Genomic DNA, 17,102 nt, shown 5'->3' on the forward strand with positions numbered 1-17,102 from the left:
TTTGATCTTGCTAAAATAACTTCAGAATGGAACTAATGCTGTATGTTATATGTCTGTTTCTTTCTCCTTGCTTTCAGGTTTAAATAAATGTCTAGCTCAGCCCTATTTTGCACAGTAGCAGATGTTCTGAGATTACCTGCATTATGCTGTTTTAAATCCCGGTATTGCTGAATCCCCTGTCTTTCAGTGATTTTTATTGTGTGAAACGGATCTCTTGTTAAAATCAGCCTACTTATCTTTTGCTTATCAGGTTTTTCTTTTGAATGTTTTTTACCGAGTTACAAGGAAACACTTTACATTTACAGAGCTACTCTGTGAAATTCCATGGGAGGATGAAGGAACAACTTTAACATACTTGATAAAATACATTTTTTTCCTCTTTGAGACTGAGAGTAACATGTATGAGGAACTTCATCTAGAAAGAGAAAAAATAGGGTATTTAGGCTAATCGATGTGAAATGTTTAGCCTGTGTTTTCATAATGAATTCCATTATATTTGAGATGTTTGGATGACCAGTGGGATCAATCTATAGTATGGTAAGTTTTTACAGAAAACCTCCTTACACTCCTAGTTTGAAATTAGAACAAATTCCAGTAAAAGGATTATTACAAACCTTACTACCTTCTACTCCAAGTACAAGGTGCAACTGTTCCACATTATCTTGACTAACACAAGCACACAACTGTTATCATTCATCAGCTTTAACATACTATGCTATTGTGACTAGAGGATGAAAGAGAAAGCAAACTGTGCGTAATAGAGGTTAGCCATGCTATTTAATACTAGAAAGTGTTTAATGATGGACGGTGTTTCAATCCATTTTACTGCCTTTCGCTCTAAAATATTGAATGTAGAGCAGAACAATGAGGGAGGTGTTTGTTTCAATGACAGACAGCTCTGACTGAATAAATCTTGATTACTGGTAATGCATAAACAGTGTCTTGTCTTCTGGGGTTGTAGCAGTGACAGCAATGTTCAAAGATTATTCTGTATCTTACTCGAAAAAGTCTACTATCGTTGTTTGGAGTTTCCTTTAATAATAAAGTGCTTTCCTAACTGAGAGCTGATATGGTAGCAAAACCTTCATCTCTTTAGTGGCTTATCATTGCAATAAAAACTGTCTCGGGTAAGAACCCCAGTAGGATGGGGTAAGAAGCAATGTGAATGTAGTAGCACTCAACCGAAGTAGTTCTGTCCCTGATAAATTGTTGTTGCAGTCACATGTAATAGTAGCTTTTGGATACAGCTTATTTCTTTGTTTCACCTTCAGAGTACAATACCTGCTGTTACCAAGGTACCAGCACTACTAATCGTTATTATTCTTTATCTTACTGGCTAAACTCCTGATATTTTAGTGCTTTTGCTGTATAAGGGAAAGAAGTGTACCAGCACAGCATGTTCCTTACTACTGCTTAATAACTGTTACATCCATTGGTACCACCTCTTCTTTGTAAAACCTGTCATGACTCAGTCTTTCTAATTCCATACAAAACAATATTCTGCTAGATCATCTTTTACTAATGATTGTGAGAAATGTTCAAAATAATGAATGGAATCTGATCTGTCTGTGATAGTTAAAGTGAAATGCTAAACTGACTGAGATACATAGTGAATGGTGATGAGCAGTGGTCACAAACCATGTCTGTAAGGAAAAACAGAATAGTAGTATTGAGCTTCTTGCTTAATTTTACATTACATAATTTAACATTTACTAAAAGCAGATTGCGTCTGGCTTGGAGAAATTGAAAGTAACATTATTAGCCTTCAGGAGAATACTGGGACAATATTTGCGCAGCTCCTTCTGAGAGTATTTGTTTCCTGTTTGACATGTATATTAAGAGTTAAGAGTAAATGTTCAAATATCTTAATTTTCTTGCTTTCTTGGGGTAGGTTGCTTTACTATGCTGTGCTTGGTTTGCATCCTGGGAAGCTGTGTGTGAAAGGCATGCAGAATCAGTCAGACAGAACATTGCATGTTTTTTCTTCCTAGAAACTAAATAGTAATCATTTCTTAGTGTGCAGATTAACAGAAGTGTGATTGTTAAATAGCTAGCCTTTGACAATACTCTTACGGTGTAGCACTAATTTGTGGTACCTGCAACATTTAGTTGTATTTAGGTATCTGCGTCTTTAAGAGGTTTATCTAATCTTTTAAGAACAGAATAGAATTAGAAGTCAGTGGTGGAGAAAACTACCAAAATTGCTCCTCAGTTTGCTATCCTTTCCCTACTAGCACTCAGAATCCAATTTATCATTTTGCATTCCAAACACAGACTCTATTTGTGTTAATAATGCCATATTTAATGTATTGAAGTAAAAATACGATTAAGGGTCCTTGAATGAACAGTAGAGCAGGTGGTAAAGTAGTAAAAAATAACATGCATAGGTTAGAAAACTGAAGCAGAGATGGGTGGGTGTAGATTCAGCTTTGCTGAGTATTCAGTATCTCCAAAGTTAGGGCTGTAATGGATCTCGCGGGGTCACGTGCTCAGGTGGGATCCCCTTCCCTTTGTATCCAGAGATTCTACTTGAATGACAATCACATTTTCTTTGTCTATATCTGATACTTCCTCTTCATGATCTCATTGGATGTACCAGAGCAACCTTTCTTAGTAGTGTTTAGTCCTTTGTTTCTTCTTCGTGGTCAGGAAGTTTAGAGAGATGATGCTGAAGGTAAAAGTAAGATAAGAAGGGGAAGAGAGTATGCTATGCAAGTATTGCAAAACAGGCTTTATTTTGGTCTAGAAATGCACTGATATCTGGTAGGAAGAATACCAGTTTTCTGAAGCAGTTCATTGATCCTTGCTCGTCTCTTCCCTCAAAGCTCTTGTGATTCTTTTTATTTAATGACAGAGATACAAAACAGGCATCTCAATTCTGTGTGCAGAACTTCTAAATTGATGATTAAGCAGCCATTTAGTTTTCAACGAGTGATTTGGTTTACTTGAAAAGAAAAAGTGAGAAAGCCTTGCTTTGTTAATAAATATCTCACTGTGGTGTGTGTGTGTGTGTGTGGAGGGGGATGGGGTTCAGTTTGTTTTTAGCAGCAACGGGACTGAAAGGATATTGTTCCTGGTGTGGAGGGAGCATTGAGGATAGGATACATGTAACTCTTTGCATTTAAATCCATTTTGTATTTGCAGAAAGGACCAAAGGCTTTTCTGAGGTTCCACAGTCTTTCTATTGCTAGCATATTATGCTGTAGCATTTATGTCTAGAGCATTTTCAGACCATCTGGAGCAAAGCTGTGTGCAAAAGAACAAATCAAAACAAACCCCAACCTCTTTATGCAGATATATTCAGTGAACCCCTCTTACCAGTAACACAATTTTTTATCACGTTTCTCAGGACATTGATGCTTATGTAACAGTGCAATAAGTTTTCTCTTCTAGAATAAAAAGTAAGGTAACTAAGCAACAAAAAATCATTCTGCCCTGAAGAAAATCGCTTTCCTGTACTTATGATATTAGCACCAATGCCTTTAAGAATTAAAAGATGAAAGTTTCAGTGTGAATAAGTGTCTTTTAAGCCCTTGTCAGTTGTCTTATGCTCAAAATATCTTGAAAACCTGTCTTTGTAGAGAGGAGCTGTGGTCCAACTCTGTACTCTGACCTGCATGACTTCCAACAGAGGGCTGTTGTCTTCACCAGGATCCTGCCTTGGTATGTTTATCTGCACATGTAGGTCAGAATGATGAACCAAGGCACTTAACTTTCAGTTTGATTAGAATTTTTTTCCAGTAATTTAGACTGGACTATAACATGCTAATACTAGCATATAAAAACTTACTGTAAAGTTTTAACACAGGGTTTGCTGATTCTTAAACTAAATAGTAAGATGCTTAAGCTAGCAATCATCCTTGTCCTCTCTTTTTTTTTGTGCAGAATGTTGTAGTCAACGCAGTGTAACCATCATTTTTGGCTTATGTTACTAGTTCCTGATGCAATGAAAATAATTGTGGATGTTGCAGTTTTTACAGGCAGTCAAATATTGCTTTAATAATCAAATTAGATGATAGAAACTTGGAAAAGGATCTTTGTAGATGAGAATATTCACACCTGAGTTAATAGTCTCATGTCTTTAAAAAACAGTTCATTTTGGTATTGATTTATCTTAATTGTAAAGACCTCATTTTGTTCAGAGAACTCAGTATGAGGACATTCTTGCTGAAGGTCACTTTTTTGAGTAAGCTTTCATCTGAAAATGTAAGTTACTGGATTTTGGAAGCAGTTGGGCTTGAGGGGTTTTTTTAGTCTGTTTATCAAACTTGGCCAAACCCTGAACACTGGGATTTTTTCAAAAATTCCTCTATTAAGTGAGAATCAGTTAAATGAATTAAGAAACTGAGACATACTTTGCAGCCATCGGCAAGTCAGTGCTTGTTAGGTGAGACAATAATTTACTCTGCATATTCAAGGGGCCATGTAAAATGCCTTAGATTCAATTACCCCAACCTGCTGTGTGTGTTTTTTTGGTTTGTTTTTGTTTTATGACAACAGGAAGCAGAGTCAGGAATGAAACTTCTTGAGAAGAGTAAAAGTAGGCACTTGTGTCTGTATCTGTGGAGGTACATCACAAACTCTGCATGTTACCACACAGATCGTGGTGGTAGGGCACATCCTGCACTGCTCCACAGAGAGACTGAGAAATGCACCGTCAGACAGGACATTGTGCCTCGCTGAATGAGTGATGGGAGAGACTGGGATGGGTCAGAGGTGTTTCGGCAGGAGCAGTCACTGTTTCCCTTGTCTGATAGGTGAGGTAATCAGCATAGAGAAAAAACGTGAAGAGATGCATTTTGGATACCATGAAATGCACGGATGAAGAACTTCTGAAGTGAACATCTAGCCAGTAAGTATAAAGCTTTACAGACAGTTGTCTGTCTTAATCTGCATCTTCCAGCCCTTCCTTCCAAATGGGGCAAAGGAGACGCTGAGATGTTTCTACGCTTTGCTGAGAAACCATTGGTCACACATGGCTTTGCTCTTCCAGCTGTAACTCTGTTGGTTGGCTGGCTCGGTGCAGCTAGGGCTGCATTCTTGCTCCGTGGTGCAGATTCTGCAGGACTGTCCTGTACATTTTGCATGGTAGAGGGCCCAAAGACTGACTGAGAATCAGTCTCTGTCCTTGCCAGAGCACCTTGGATGTCTTTCCTTCGAAGACTTAACATCATTTTAGTGATGTGCTAGGTACTACATGAAGTGAGGCTTCTACCTGTGTTGACAAAATTGAGCATAACAGAAGCATGACAATTCTAGAGCAACGCTTTGCAGGGCTGCTCTGTATGGCCCAATCCAAAATGGCTTTCATGGCACATAGTGTGTGCTTACTTGCTTTATAGCCCTCAGCAAGGCTGGAGCACATCACAAAAGAATGTTTTTTAATACCTTTTGATGCAAGATTTCACTCTCCCAGCATAAGTTAGGACTTGCTTTCTTCATAACTTTCAGAACCAGATGCACAGATGAAAAATGCCTCTAATCTAAAGCTGTTTGAAAATGATCAAATAGAAGAAAGAAGGAAAGTATAGAAAGGACTTTCTGTAGGGGAAATGCCAACCTTGGGTTCCCTTTCCCTTTCTCAGTTGAATGGGGACCCTGACCATGAGTTTATACTTAAGGAATATGCAGATGATTGCTTTGTGATCAGTCTTTTCCATGTTCTCTGTTTCACATCATCATTCCTAAGACAGATGGAGAGAATGCTGATGCCACTGGTTCTGAGATTCCGTGCAAATTTTGCAGTTAAATTACACCCTTGCTCAGTCTCTTAAATCTAACCTCTTGATGGCTGTCCCTGGAGACCTTGCATTTGATGCTGCATTTACTCGCTCCTCACATCACTCTCATTCACAGCTGCTCAAGATCAGGGCAAGACCATAGTTCGTATTTTCACCACATTGCAGGAATAGAAATTCTAAAAAAAAAAACCAGTTATTTTGAAAAGTCTCTGATTTCATCCTCTATGCCCAAAGAAACCTAGAAAACCCACTTGATGAGGACCTCCCCACCCTGTAAGGGAGCAGCAGGAAGTGCCCTGGGATCTTCAGTTACTGCCATAGGGGTGCAAGGTTGTGTTTGGGTGAGTGCTGGCAGGCAGCTGGGGGGCTCTGTGAGCCCCAGCCTAATTAAACCCTGCTCTGCAGCTCCCGAGAGCAGCCTCCAGCGTGCCGAGGGGCCTGGTTTCACCGGGGCTGCATCCAGGTAGGAGGGCTTCCCTCTCCCGTGGGCACAGCCGGGGCCCAGCAGCAGCAGCGCCCCGCTAACGCCGCTTGTGTCTCTCCCGCAGGGGCAGGCTAGCCGCGCTGGCCGGGAGTGCTTCCGGTGCCCCCAGTGCAAGAATAAGAGAAAATTCCTCCTGGAATGTTAAAAATGGGGATCTTCGTCCCGTTCAGGTTGGTTTTCTGCCACCCTCGTGCCGGGCTCCCGAGACAGACGGCACAAGGGCTGTGCCAGGCCAAGGGCTCCCGAGGCAGTCCTGGTCCACAGGGCTCCTGCTCGTCTGGGCTCCCGCTTCCCCGCGGAGTTGGAAGTGGGGCAGGAGGCCAGGAGAGCAGGGACGTCCTGCAGGTGCCCGGCGGGGGAGGCTCAGGGCTTCCCCTTCCTTCTCCTGCAGACCACCAGCCTGGGAGGAGACGGGGCAGTACGAGGAGCTTTCCGAGAGGCACAGCCAGTGTGATGCCGGCCAGTGCCTCTATCGGGAGGGCAGGCAGCAGGCGCAGGAAAGCGGGTACGTCACCAAAGCTGCACTCCGGCAGCTGCCACTGTGGCAGCAGATGCCGTCGTGCCGGGAGCAGGTGCTTAGCGCAAGAGCTCTGCCGGGCGCTGCCTTGCTCCGCTCCCGTTGCCTCGGTTGCCTTCGCGGCACCACTGCCAGCCCCGGCTGCCACAAGCACCAACCCATTTGCTTCCCCAGGCCGTGGGAGCTGCTCTTATGCTGCTCGTGTGCGTCCAGAGGGACGCATCGACACTGCTCGGCGGTGGGAGCAGCGGTGGAGGCCTGGGATTGCGATGTCTGTGCCGGCATAGGCCCCGGTAAGAGGCAAAGCACCCAGGTCCCCCCCGGGCTCGGGCTAGCGCCGGGCAAGGGCTCGGGGCCGTGCTGCTGACTTTCCCACCTCCCCTTACAGCCCCCAGGAGCGCACTGCCAGAGCCGTCTGCTCCCAGCACCGACAGCAAGCCAGGAGCGGAGGCGTCCTCCAGCCCTGCTGCCCCCGCCAGCGCAGAGCCGGACCTGGCCAGCTCCAGCACCAGCAGCCAGGAGGAATCCAAGGCATCCTCCGGCTCGGCTACACCCACGAGCTCAGAGATGGACCTGGCCAGCTCCCGAGCCAGTAGCCAGGATGAAACTGAGGCATCCTCCGGCTCAGCTACACCCGCGAGCTCGGAGTCGGACCTGGTGAGCTCCCGAGCCGGCAGCCAGGAGGAATCAGAGTTGTCTCCTGGCTCCCTGGCTCCCGAAAGCAGCCCCCAGGCAGGACGGCCAGGGCCAGAGTGAAGGCCAGGATGCTCCTGTCTGTTCCGCCGGCCGCAGCATCCTTACAGCCGGCCCTGAACACCCCGCAGGACGAGCCGCGTGCCAGCCCCAAGCAGTGGCACCCCTACCCTGCCCCTGCAGAATAAAACTGCCACCTAATCTCAACCGTGCTGGGAGATGAGACTTTTCTTCCTTGGCTTCCTCCTTCGCTGCCTTTCTGGGGGGCTGGTTTGGGGGAGCTCCCTGCCGAGCTCCGGGACCTTCCTGCTTTGCAGTATCTCGCCAGCGGGCTGGAGCAGCGCGGGACCGAGCGGGAAGGGATCTGCGGATTCCTTCCTGAGGACATCAAAAAAACAATAAAGAACGCAGCCCGGAAGGTGAGGACCCGGCAGGGACGGGCAGCTTTGTGCCCAGACCCCTGGGCCTTTCCCGGGGTGTGGGGCTGGCCGCGGAGGCCCAGCGCACATCGCCCACGGGGGCTGCTGTACTCTTGGCAGAGCTGCTTTGCTTGCGGCGAGCATGGCGCTGTGATCGACTGCCAGGGGAAGGATTGCAGCCGCAGCTTCCACCTCCCCTGCGCCTCCAGCAACGGCTGCGTCACGCAGTTTTTCAAGGCCTACAGGTGAGGGGTGCCGGAGCCTCCCTGCCTCGGCGCCCCTGGTGCCGGCGCTGGCCAAGCAGCCGGGGAAGCCGCCTGCCCGCCCCGCAGCGACGCCTGCGAGCGCGGAGGGCTCCCTTGTGCCCCCGTTGCCCTCCTCTCCGCACCGTGGGAGGCCTCAGCGCTTCCTGACCTTGCCCCTCTCCTCCCTGTTCTGCCCAGGTCCTTCTGCTCGGAGCACTGCCCGGAGCAGGCGGTGCCGGTACGCCCAGACGAAGAAACCACCTGCATCATTTGCATGGAGCGGGTGGACGAGAAGCTATCGTTCGGCACTATGGTGTGCCCAGCGTGCCGAGGGGCCTGGTTTCACCGGGGCTGCATCCAGGTAGGAGGGCTTCCCTCTCCCGTGGGCACAGCCGGGGCCCAGCAGCAGCAGTGCCCCACTAACGCCGCTTGTGTCTCTCCCGCAGGGGCAGGCTAGCCGCGCTGGCCGGGAGTGCTTCCGGTGCCCCCAGTGCAAGAATAAGAGAAAATTCCTCCCGGAAATGTTAAAAATGGGGATCTTCGTCCCGTTCAGGTTGGTTTTCTGCCACCCTCATGCCGGGCTCCCGAGACAGACGGCACAAGGGCTGTGCCAGGCCAAGGGCTCCCGCGGCAGTCCTGGCCCGCAGGGCTCCTGCTCGTCTGGGCTCCCGCTTCCCCGCGGAGTTGGCAGCGGGGCGGGAGGCCAGGAGAGCAGGGACGTCCTGCAGGTGCCCGGCGGGGGAGGCTCAGGGCTTCCCCTTCCTTCTCCTGCAGACCACCAGCCTGGGAGGAGACGGGGCAGTACGAGGAGCTCTACGAGAGGCACAGCCAGTGTGATGCCGGCCAGTGCCTCTATCGGGAGGGCAGGCAGCAGGCGCAGGAAAGCGGGTACGTCACCAAAGCTGCGATCCGGCAGCTGCCGCTGTGGCAGCAGATGCCGTCGTGCCGGGAGCAGGTGCTTAGCGCAAGAGCTCTGCCGGGCGCTGCCTTGCTCCGCTCCCGTTGCCTCGGTTGCCTTCGCGGCACCACTGCCAGCCCCGGCTGCCACAAGCACCAACCCATTTGCTTCCCCAGGCCGTGGGAGCTGCTCTTGTGCTCCTCGTGTGCATCCAGAGGGACGCATCGACACTGCTCGGCGGTGGGAGCAGCCACGGAGGCCTGGGAATGCGATGGCTGTGCCGGCATAGGCCCCGGTAAGAGGCAAAGCACCCAGGTGCCCCTGGGCTCAGGCCAGGGCCAGGCAAGGGCTCGGGGCCGTGCTGCTGACTTTCCCACCTCCCCTTACAGCCCCCAGCGCACCGCCAGAGCCGTCCGTTCCCAGCACCAGCAGCAAGCCAGGAGCGGAGGCGTCCTCCAGCTCTGCTGCGCCCTCCAGCTCAGAGCCGGACCTGGCCAGCTCCAGCACCAGCAGCCAGGAGGAATCCGAGGCATCCTCCGGCTCAGCTACAGCCGCAAGCTCGGAGTCGGACCCGGCCAGCTCCCGAGCCAGCAGCCAGGAGGAATCAGTCATCTTCTGGCACCCCGGCTCCAGAGAGCAGCCCCCAGGCAGGGCGGCCAGGGCCAGGGCCAGAGCGATGACCAGGACGCTCCCGTCTATTCCGCCGGCCACAACTTCCTTACAGCCGGCCCTGAATGCCCTGCGGGACGAGCTGTGTGCCAGCCCCAAGCAGTGGCACCCCTACCCTGCCCCTGCAGAATAAAACTGCCACCTAATCTCAACCGTGCTGGGAGATGAGACTTTTCTTCCTTGGCTTCCTCCTTCGCTGCCTTTCTGGGGGGCTGGTTTGGGGGAGCTCCCTGCCGAGCTCCGGGACCTTCCTGCTTTGCAGTATCTCACCAGCGGGCTGGAGCAGCGCGGGACCGAGCAGGAAGGGATCTGCGGATTCCTTCCTGAGGACATCAAAAAAACAATAAAGAACGCAGCCCGGAAGGTGAGGACCCGGCAGGGACGGGCAGCTTTGTGCCCAGACCCCTGGGCCTTTCCTGGGGTGTGGGGCTGGCCGCGGAGGCCCAGCACACATTGCCCACGGAGGCTGCTGTGCTCTTGGCTGCTCCCTCGCGCCGGAGCCTCCCTGCCTCAACGCCCCTCATGCCGGCGCTGGCCAAGCAGCCGGGGAAGCCGCCTGCCCGCTCTGCAGCGACGCCTGCAAGCGGGAGCCAGAGCCAGGCCACAGAGGGCTCCCTTGTGCCCCCGTTGCCCTCCTCTCCGCACCGTGGGAGGCCTCAGCGCTTCCTGACCTTGCCCCTCTCCTCCATGTTCTGCCCAGGTCCTTCTGCTCGGAGCACCGCCCGGATCAGGTGGTGCCGGTACGCCCAGACGAAGAAACCACCTGCATCATTTGCATGGAGCGGGTGGACGAAAAGCTATCGTTCGGCACTATGGTGTGCCCAGCGTGCCGAGGGGCCTGGTTTCACCGGGGCTGCATCCAGGTAGGAGGGCTTCCCTCTCCCGTGGGCACAGCCGGGGCCCAGCAGCAGCAGCGCCCCGCTAACGCCGCTTGTGTCTCTCCCGCAGGGGCAGGCTAGCCGCGCTGGCCGGGAGTGCTTCCGGTGCCCCCAGTGTAAAGACAAGAGAAAATTCCTCCCGGAAATGTTAAAAATGGGGATCTTCGTCCCGTTCAGGTTGGTTTTCTGCCACCCTCATGCCGGGCTCCCGAGACAGATGGCACAAGGGCTGTGCCAGGCCAAGGGCTCCCGAGGCAGTCCTGGCCTGCAGGGCTCCAGGACTCCCAGATCGTAGAAATGCTCGGGGGTAAGTTGAATATCAAAATGTTTAAAAAGTGTGTAATTTTGCAATATTTGAAGCGGGGTTGGTATCCCTATATAACACGTGGTTAACACATCATCAACAGAGTGTCCACCCGCAATACAAAAGGCAGCTAGGTTAGCCAAACGCTGGGGAGCGGGGAGGGAGGGAAGGGTAGAGGAGGACGAGAGGGGAGGGGAGGCAGGGGCTCCTGGGGGGGGGCAGCAGGTTCCCCTGCCTTGCGGCTCTGGGCTCCAGCAGGTAGGGCCGCCCCCCTGGGGAGGCAGTGTCCATGTCACAGCAGGCAGCGGGTAGCGCAGGGCTTTCGTGCCCGTATTTAGCCCACAAGCTCGCCCCACATCAGCGGCTCCCGCTGCGACACAGCTGCTGCCTCAGCAGGGCGGTCGAGGCAGGCAGGCTCTGGCTTCCACCCCCCTGCTCTCACCCGGGACCCGCTTCTCCCGCAGAGCTGTCAGAGCAGTGTCTGGAGGAGAAACCCCGTCACGTCTGTGGCCAGGGCTCTCCAGAGCGCTTCACTGACCACCCACCCCGCGTCCAGGATGAAGAGGAAGGCGCCTGACTCCAGCGAGAAGGGGGAGGGCGCCGTGCCCATCGCCACGGCTCCCTGTGTCCCGCTGCCTGGCGCGGTCACCCGGAAAGGCCGGGACCGAGCCAGGGCCTTGGGGGAATCTCGTGGAGACGCTTCCCCGGCCTGGCGGGGTGCTCGCCGGTGGGCGCGTCTGCTCTCGCCCCTCCAGCGTGCATGCTCTGCTGTCGGGCGGATGTCAGCGCTGAGGTCTGCGGGCCGACGCACAGGGAGCAGGGGCTGTGCGTCCACGAGTTCTGCCTGGGGAGCTGCCCCAGGGGCTCCCCCTGCTCTCCCCAGCAACGGTCCCTCCGAGCTCCCTGCCGAGCTCCGGGACCTTCCTGCTTTGCAGTATCTCGCCAGCGGGCTGGAGCAGCGCGGGACCGAGCGGGAAGGGATCTGCGGATTCCTTCCTGAGGACATCAAAAAAACAATAAAGAACGCAGCCCGGAAGGTGAGGACCCGGCAGGGACGGGCAGCTTTGTGCCCAGACCCCTGGGCCTTTCCTGGGGTGTGGGGCTGGCCGCAGAGGCCCAGCGCACATCGCCCACGGGGGCTGCTGTGCTCTTTGCAGAGCTGCTTTGCTTGCGGCGAGCATGGCGCCGCGATCGACTGCCAGGGGAAGGATTGCAGCCGCAGCTTCCACCTCCCCTGCGCCTCCAGCAACGGCTGCGTCACGCAGTTTTTCAAGGCCTACAGGTGAGGGGTGCCGGAGCCTCCCTGCCTCGACGCCCCTCGTGCCGGCGCTGGCCAAGCAGCCGGGGAAGCCGCCTGCCCGCCCCGCAGCGACGCCTGCGAGCGCGGAGGGCTCCCTTGTGCCCCCGTTGCCCTCCTCTCCGGACCGTGGGAGGCCTCAGCGCTTCCTGACCTTGCCCCTCTCCTCCCTGTTCTGCCCAGGTCCTTCTGCTCGGAGCACCGCCCGGAGCAGGCGGTGCCGGTACGCCCAGACGAAGAAACCACCTGCATCATTTGCATGGAGCGGGTGGACGAAAAGCTATCGTTCGGCACTCTGGTGTGCCCAGCGTGCCAAGGGGCCTGGTTTCACCGGGGCTGCATCCAGGTAGGAGGGCTTCCCTCTCCCGTGGGCACAGCCGGGGCCCAGCAGCAGCAGCGCCCCGCTAACGCCGCTTGTGTCTCTCCCGCAGGGGCAGGCTAGCCGCGCTGGCCGGGAGTGCTTCCGGTGCCCCCAGTGTAAAGACAAGAGAAAATTCCTCCCGGAAATGTTAAAAATGGGGATCTTCGTCCCGTTCAGGTTGGTTTTCTGCCACCCTCATGCCGGGCTCCCGAGACAGATGGCACAAGGGCTGTGCCGGGCCAAGGGCTCCCGAGGCAGTCCTGGCCTGCAGGGCTCCAGGACTCCCAGATCGTAGAAATGCTCGGGGGTAAGTTGAATATCAAAATGTTTAAAAAGTGTGTAATTTTGCAATATTTGAAGCGGGGTTGGTATCCCTATATAACACGTGGTTAACACATCATCAACAGAGTGTCCACCTGCAATACAAAAGGCAGCTAGGTTAGCCAAACGCTGGGGAGCGGGGAGGGAGGGAAGGGTAGAGGAGGACGAGAGGGGAGGGGAGGCAGGGGCTCCTGGGGGGGGGCAGCAGCTTCCCCTGCCTTGCGGCTCTGGGCTCCAGCAGGTAGGGCCGCCCCCCTGGTGAGGCAGTGTCCATGTCACAGCAGGCAGCGGGTAGCGCAGGGCTTTCGTGCCCGTATTTAGCCCACAAGCTCGCCCCACATCAGCGGCTCCCGCTGCGACACAGCCGCTGCCTCAGCAGGGCGGTCGAGGCAGGCAGGCTCTGGCTTCCACCCCCCTGCTCTCACCCGGGACCCGCTTCTCCCGCAGAGTTGTCAGAGCTGCGTCTGGAGGAGAAACCCCGTCACGTCTGTGGCCAGGGCTCTCCAGAGCGCTTCACTGACCGCCCCGCGTCCAGGATGAAGAGGAAGGCGCCTGACTCCAGCGAGAAGGGGGAGGGCGCCGTGCCCATCGCCACGGCTCCCTGTGTCCCGCCACATGGCGCGGTCACCCGGAAAGGCCGGGACCGAGCCAGGGCCTTGGGGGAATCTCGTGGAGACGCTTCCCCGGCCTGGCGGGGTGCTCGCCGGTGGGCGCGTCTGCTCTCGCCCCTCCAGCGTGCATGCTCTGCTGTCGGGCGGATGTCAGCGCTGAGGTCTGCGGGCCGACGCACAGGGAGCAGGGGCTGTGCGTCCACGAGTTCTGCTTGGGGAGCTGCCCCAGGGGCTCCCCCTGCTCTCCCCAGCAACGGTCCCTCCGAGCTCCCTGCCGAGCTCCGGGACCTTCCTGCTTTGCAGTATCTCGCCAGCGGGCTGGAGCAGCGCGGGACTGAGCGGGAAGGGATCTGCGGATTCCTTCCTGCAGACATCAAAAAAACAATAAAGGCGGCAGCCCGGAAGGTGAGGACCCGGCAGGGACGGGCAGCTTTGTGCCCAGACCCCTGGGCCTTTCCCGGGGTGTGGGGCTGGCTGCGGAGGCCCAGCGCACATCGCCCACGGGGGCTGCTGTGCTCTTGGCAGAGCTGCTTTGCTTGCGGCGAGCGTGGCGCTGCAATCGACTGCCAGGGGAAGGATTGCAGCCGCAGCTTCCACCTCCCCTGCGCCTCCAGCAACGGCTGCGTCACGCAGTTTTTCAAGGCCTACAGGTGAGGGGTGCCGGAGCCTCCCTGCCTCGACGCCCCTCGTGCCGGCGCTGGCCAAGCAGCCGGGAAAGCCGCCTGCCCGCCCCGCAGCGACGCCTGCGAGTGGGAGCCGGAGCCAGGCCGCGGAGGGCTCCCTTGTGCCCCCGTTGCCCTCCTCTCCGCACCGTGGGAGGCCTCAGCGCTTCCTGACCTTGCCCCTCTCCTCCCTGTTCTGCCCAGGTCCTTCTGCTCGGAGCACCGCCCGGAGCAGGCGGTGCCGGTACGCCCAGACGAAGAAACCACCTGCATCATTTGCATGGAGCGGGTGGACGAAAAGCTATCGTTCGGCACTCTGGTGTGCCCAGCGTGCCAAGGGGCCTGGTTTCACCGGGGCTGCATCCAGGTAGGAGGGCTTCCCTCTCCCGTGGGCACAGCCGGGGCCCAGCAGCAGCAGCGCCCCGCTAACGCCGCTTGTGTCTCTCCCGCAGGGGCAGGCTAGCCGCGCTGGCCGGGAGTGCTTCCGGTGCCCCCAGTGTAAAGACAAGAGAAAATTCCTCCCGGAAATGTTAAAAATGGGGATCTTCGTCCCGTTCAGGTTGGTTTTCTGCCACCCTCATGCCGGGCTCCCGAGACAGATGGCACAAGGGCTGTGCCGGGCCAAGGGCTCCCGAGGCAGTCCTGGTCCACAGGGCTCCTGCTCGTCTGGGCTCCTGCTTCCCCGCGGAGTTGGAAGTGGGGCAGGAGGCCAGGAGAGCAGGGACGTCCTGCAGGTGCCCGGCGGGGGAGGCTCAGGGCTTCCCCTTCCTTCTCCTGCAGAGCACCAGCTTGGGAGGAGACGGGGCAATTCGAAAACCTCTACGAGAGGCACAGCCTGTATCAGGCTGGCCAGTGCTTTTATCGGCAAGGCAGGGAGCAGATGGAGCAAAAGGGGTAGGTCACCAAAGTAGCAGTTTCGTAGGTGCTGGTGTGGCAGCAGATGGCGCCATGCTGGTCTCATCAGATTTCCAGCAGCTTGGCCATGTGGCTCTGGCCTTGCTGGCCGCAGGAGACTGAGCAGGCTGAGATGGTGGAAAGGATATTCAGGAGCTATGGAAATTTTGGGGCTTCCTTTGTATGACGGTTTCTCCACCTCTTATCCATGTAAGTGAGAGCTACTGTCTAACACGTTCTGCATTCCTGGGAACCCTCTGAGTTCTCTTGATGACTTCCTCCTGAAGCAAAAACAGGGGTGCACAAAGACCCCTTCATTGAGATACTTGAACCAATTTGAGATGTTTGAGAGTTTTTTGATTTCCTTCCTCAGGACTGTTGTGGAGAGGCCCTTGTGGCTAGTAGAACTTTGTCTTCTCCAGAAGTGGTGGATATGCATCTCTAGCCTTTGGTGCTGTGGAGGAGTACATACTCCTCAGCCTGAATACAGCCCTGGCTGCTCATCCTGCCATGCTGTGCCGGGGGGGCTGTGGCCTGGGCTGTGACTGCCACAGAGGTGGCCTCCTCAGTGCTTCCAGGCCTCCCTGCTGGCAGATTTCCTGCAGTATGAGATATCCCATTCACGGTATTGTGCTGGTCCCCTGAGGATCGTCATGAATTGGCACCCCAGGTGAGTGGCATTTTGCAGGGGTTGAGATCCTGCTGGTCCCTGCCTTCACTGTGGAGGGGAGGGAGAGATGGAGGTGAACCCAGCTCCCCATGATCCAGAGCTTTGGTACATTCCACTTCAGATGCTTGAGATGAATGGCAAGAAGGTTTAAGTGGTGGCTGGACCTGAGGTTTACTGAGGTCCCTCCATGTGCCCATGGAGGCTTTCTGGCTGCCCATCAAGTGTGCAGAGCGGTCACAGTCCCAGTAGCTACTGGGGAAAAGCCATTCTCCAGGGCATTAATGAGTGCACAGCTGGTGTAAGGAGCACATAAGATAAGGGAAACCACCCAACTCCTATCCCTGGCGGCATGTTCAAGAGGCCCTGCGGAGCCCCAGTAGCCCCAAGGCATTGCAGGGCACTGGAATAGTTCAGTGTTGCCTGAGTCCTCCCTCCCTGCTCTGTAGTGATGAGGGCCTGAGGCTGCTCCCAGTAGCTGAGAGCAGGCCTAGCACCAGCCTTCCAGATGGGAGCTGAGATCAGTTCCAGGAAGTGGCTTTTAGTAAGCCAAGAGCTCTGCTAAAGCTTAACATGATTATCCACACACACAACAAGGTTATGACATAGCAAGTTGTAGTTCAAAATAGCATACTGGGAGACACAAACATGTTATACTTTCTTATATAGCAAAGTATTTTATACACACACACACACACACACACATATATATATATATATAAAAATAACAAATATAGTTTGTGGTCAAACATTGAACCATGGGCTTTTTAGGGATTGTGAATGGTGAAAGGAACTATATGAACTGTGGGTGATGAAAATTTTTCAGACTTTTATTTGAACATAGGCTTCCTGAGTTCATTTTTAAGTCCTCTTAATTTTTGTTTATGCACTTCATATGAAAAACAATACTTCTCCTTTTCACAACTGTTGTGGGAATACGCTTACAGGGATGGGTGAAAATGGAGTGAAAATGATGAAAGTGCTAGTTTCCAGGTTTGGACTTCGTTTGATTGCAAGATGGATTTAGGGTGGAAAACATGCATTTCAGTAGGGAACATGCACAATAATGTTCACCCTGCTTGTAATAACGTCTACCTGCTTTTGTAGCACTGCTAATGAAAGTGTGAGAGTAAATGCTTTACTAATACAAAACCTATATATGCAGTATAGTTTCTAAAAGGTAACATTTGGAAAGTGTTTTACAACATATTTTTTACTGTGTAGTGAAGATTAGGCCAAACAGCAAAGAAGTGGAAGGAATTTTATGAAAAACCTTTTCTCAAAGAAGCTAGAAGGAAAGTGCTTTAGGAGGCAACACTGAGGTGGGGATGGAGGATTATGCAGATACCAGATTTAAATAGGAAGGAGGACCAATATGATGATCACTGAAAGGCTACAGCAGACTGAAAGGAAAGGGAACAAGCTCATGATGAACTTCCAT

The 17,102-nt window shown here is 53.8% G+C and overlaps 1 protein-coding gene and 1 long non-coding RNA gene across 2 annotated transcripts; both read left to right on the plus strand.

Annotated features, from left to right (window-relative positions):
* Positions 1 to 7,309: 7,309 nt before the first annotated feature.
* Positions 7,310 to 9,799, plus strand: LOC135329624 (PHD finger protein 7-like). Its single transcript, XM_064518556.1, has 7 exons — positions 7,310 to 7,399; positions 7,975 to 8,099; positions 8,298 to 8,460; positions 8,546 to 8,652; positions 8,874 to 8,987; positions 9,174 to 9,292; positions 9,387 to 9,799. The coding sequence occupies exons 1-7, from the start codon at positions 7,310 to 7,312 to the stop codon at positions 9,797 to 9,799; spliced, it is 1,131 nt and encodes a 376-aa protein (XP_064374626.1).
* Positions 9,800 to 13,636: 3,837 nt separating this feature from the next.
* Positions 13,637 to 14,420, plus strand: LOC135329585 (uncharacterized). Its single transcript, XR_010391145.1, has 3 exons — positions 13,637 to 13,843; positions 13,964 to 14,088; positions 14,305 to 14,420. It is a non-coding gene; the product is annotated as an uncharacterized LOC135329585 (long non-coding RNA).
* Positions 14,421 to 17,102: the final 2,682 nt, after the last annotated feature.

The sequence above is a fragment of the Dromaius novaehollandiae genome, chromosome 12 (assembly GCF_036370855.1).
Source record: "Dromaius novaehollandiae isolate bDroNov1 chromosome 12, bDroNov1.hap1, whole genome shotgun sequence".
Classification (NCBI taxonomy): Eukaryota; Metazoa; Chordata; class Aves; order Casuariiformes; family Dromaiidae; genus Dromaius; species Dromaius novaehollandiae.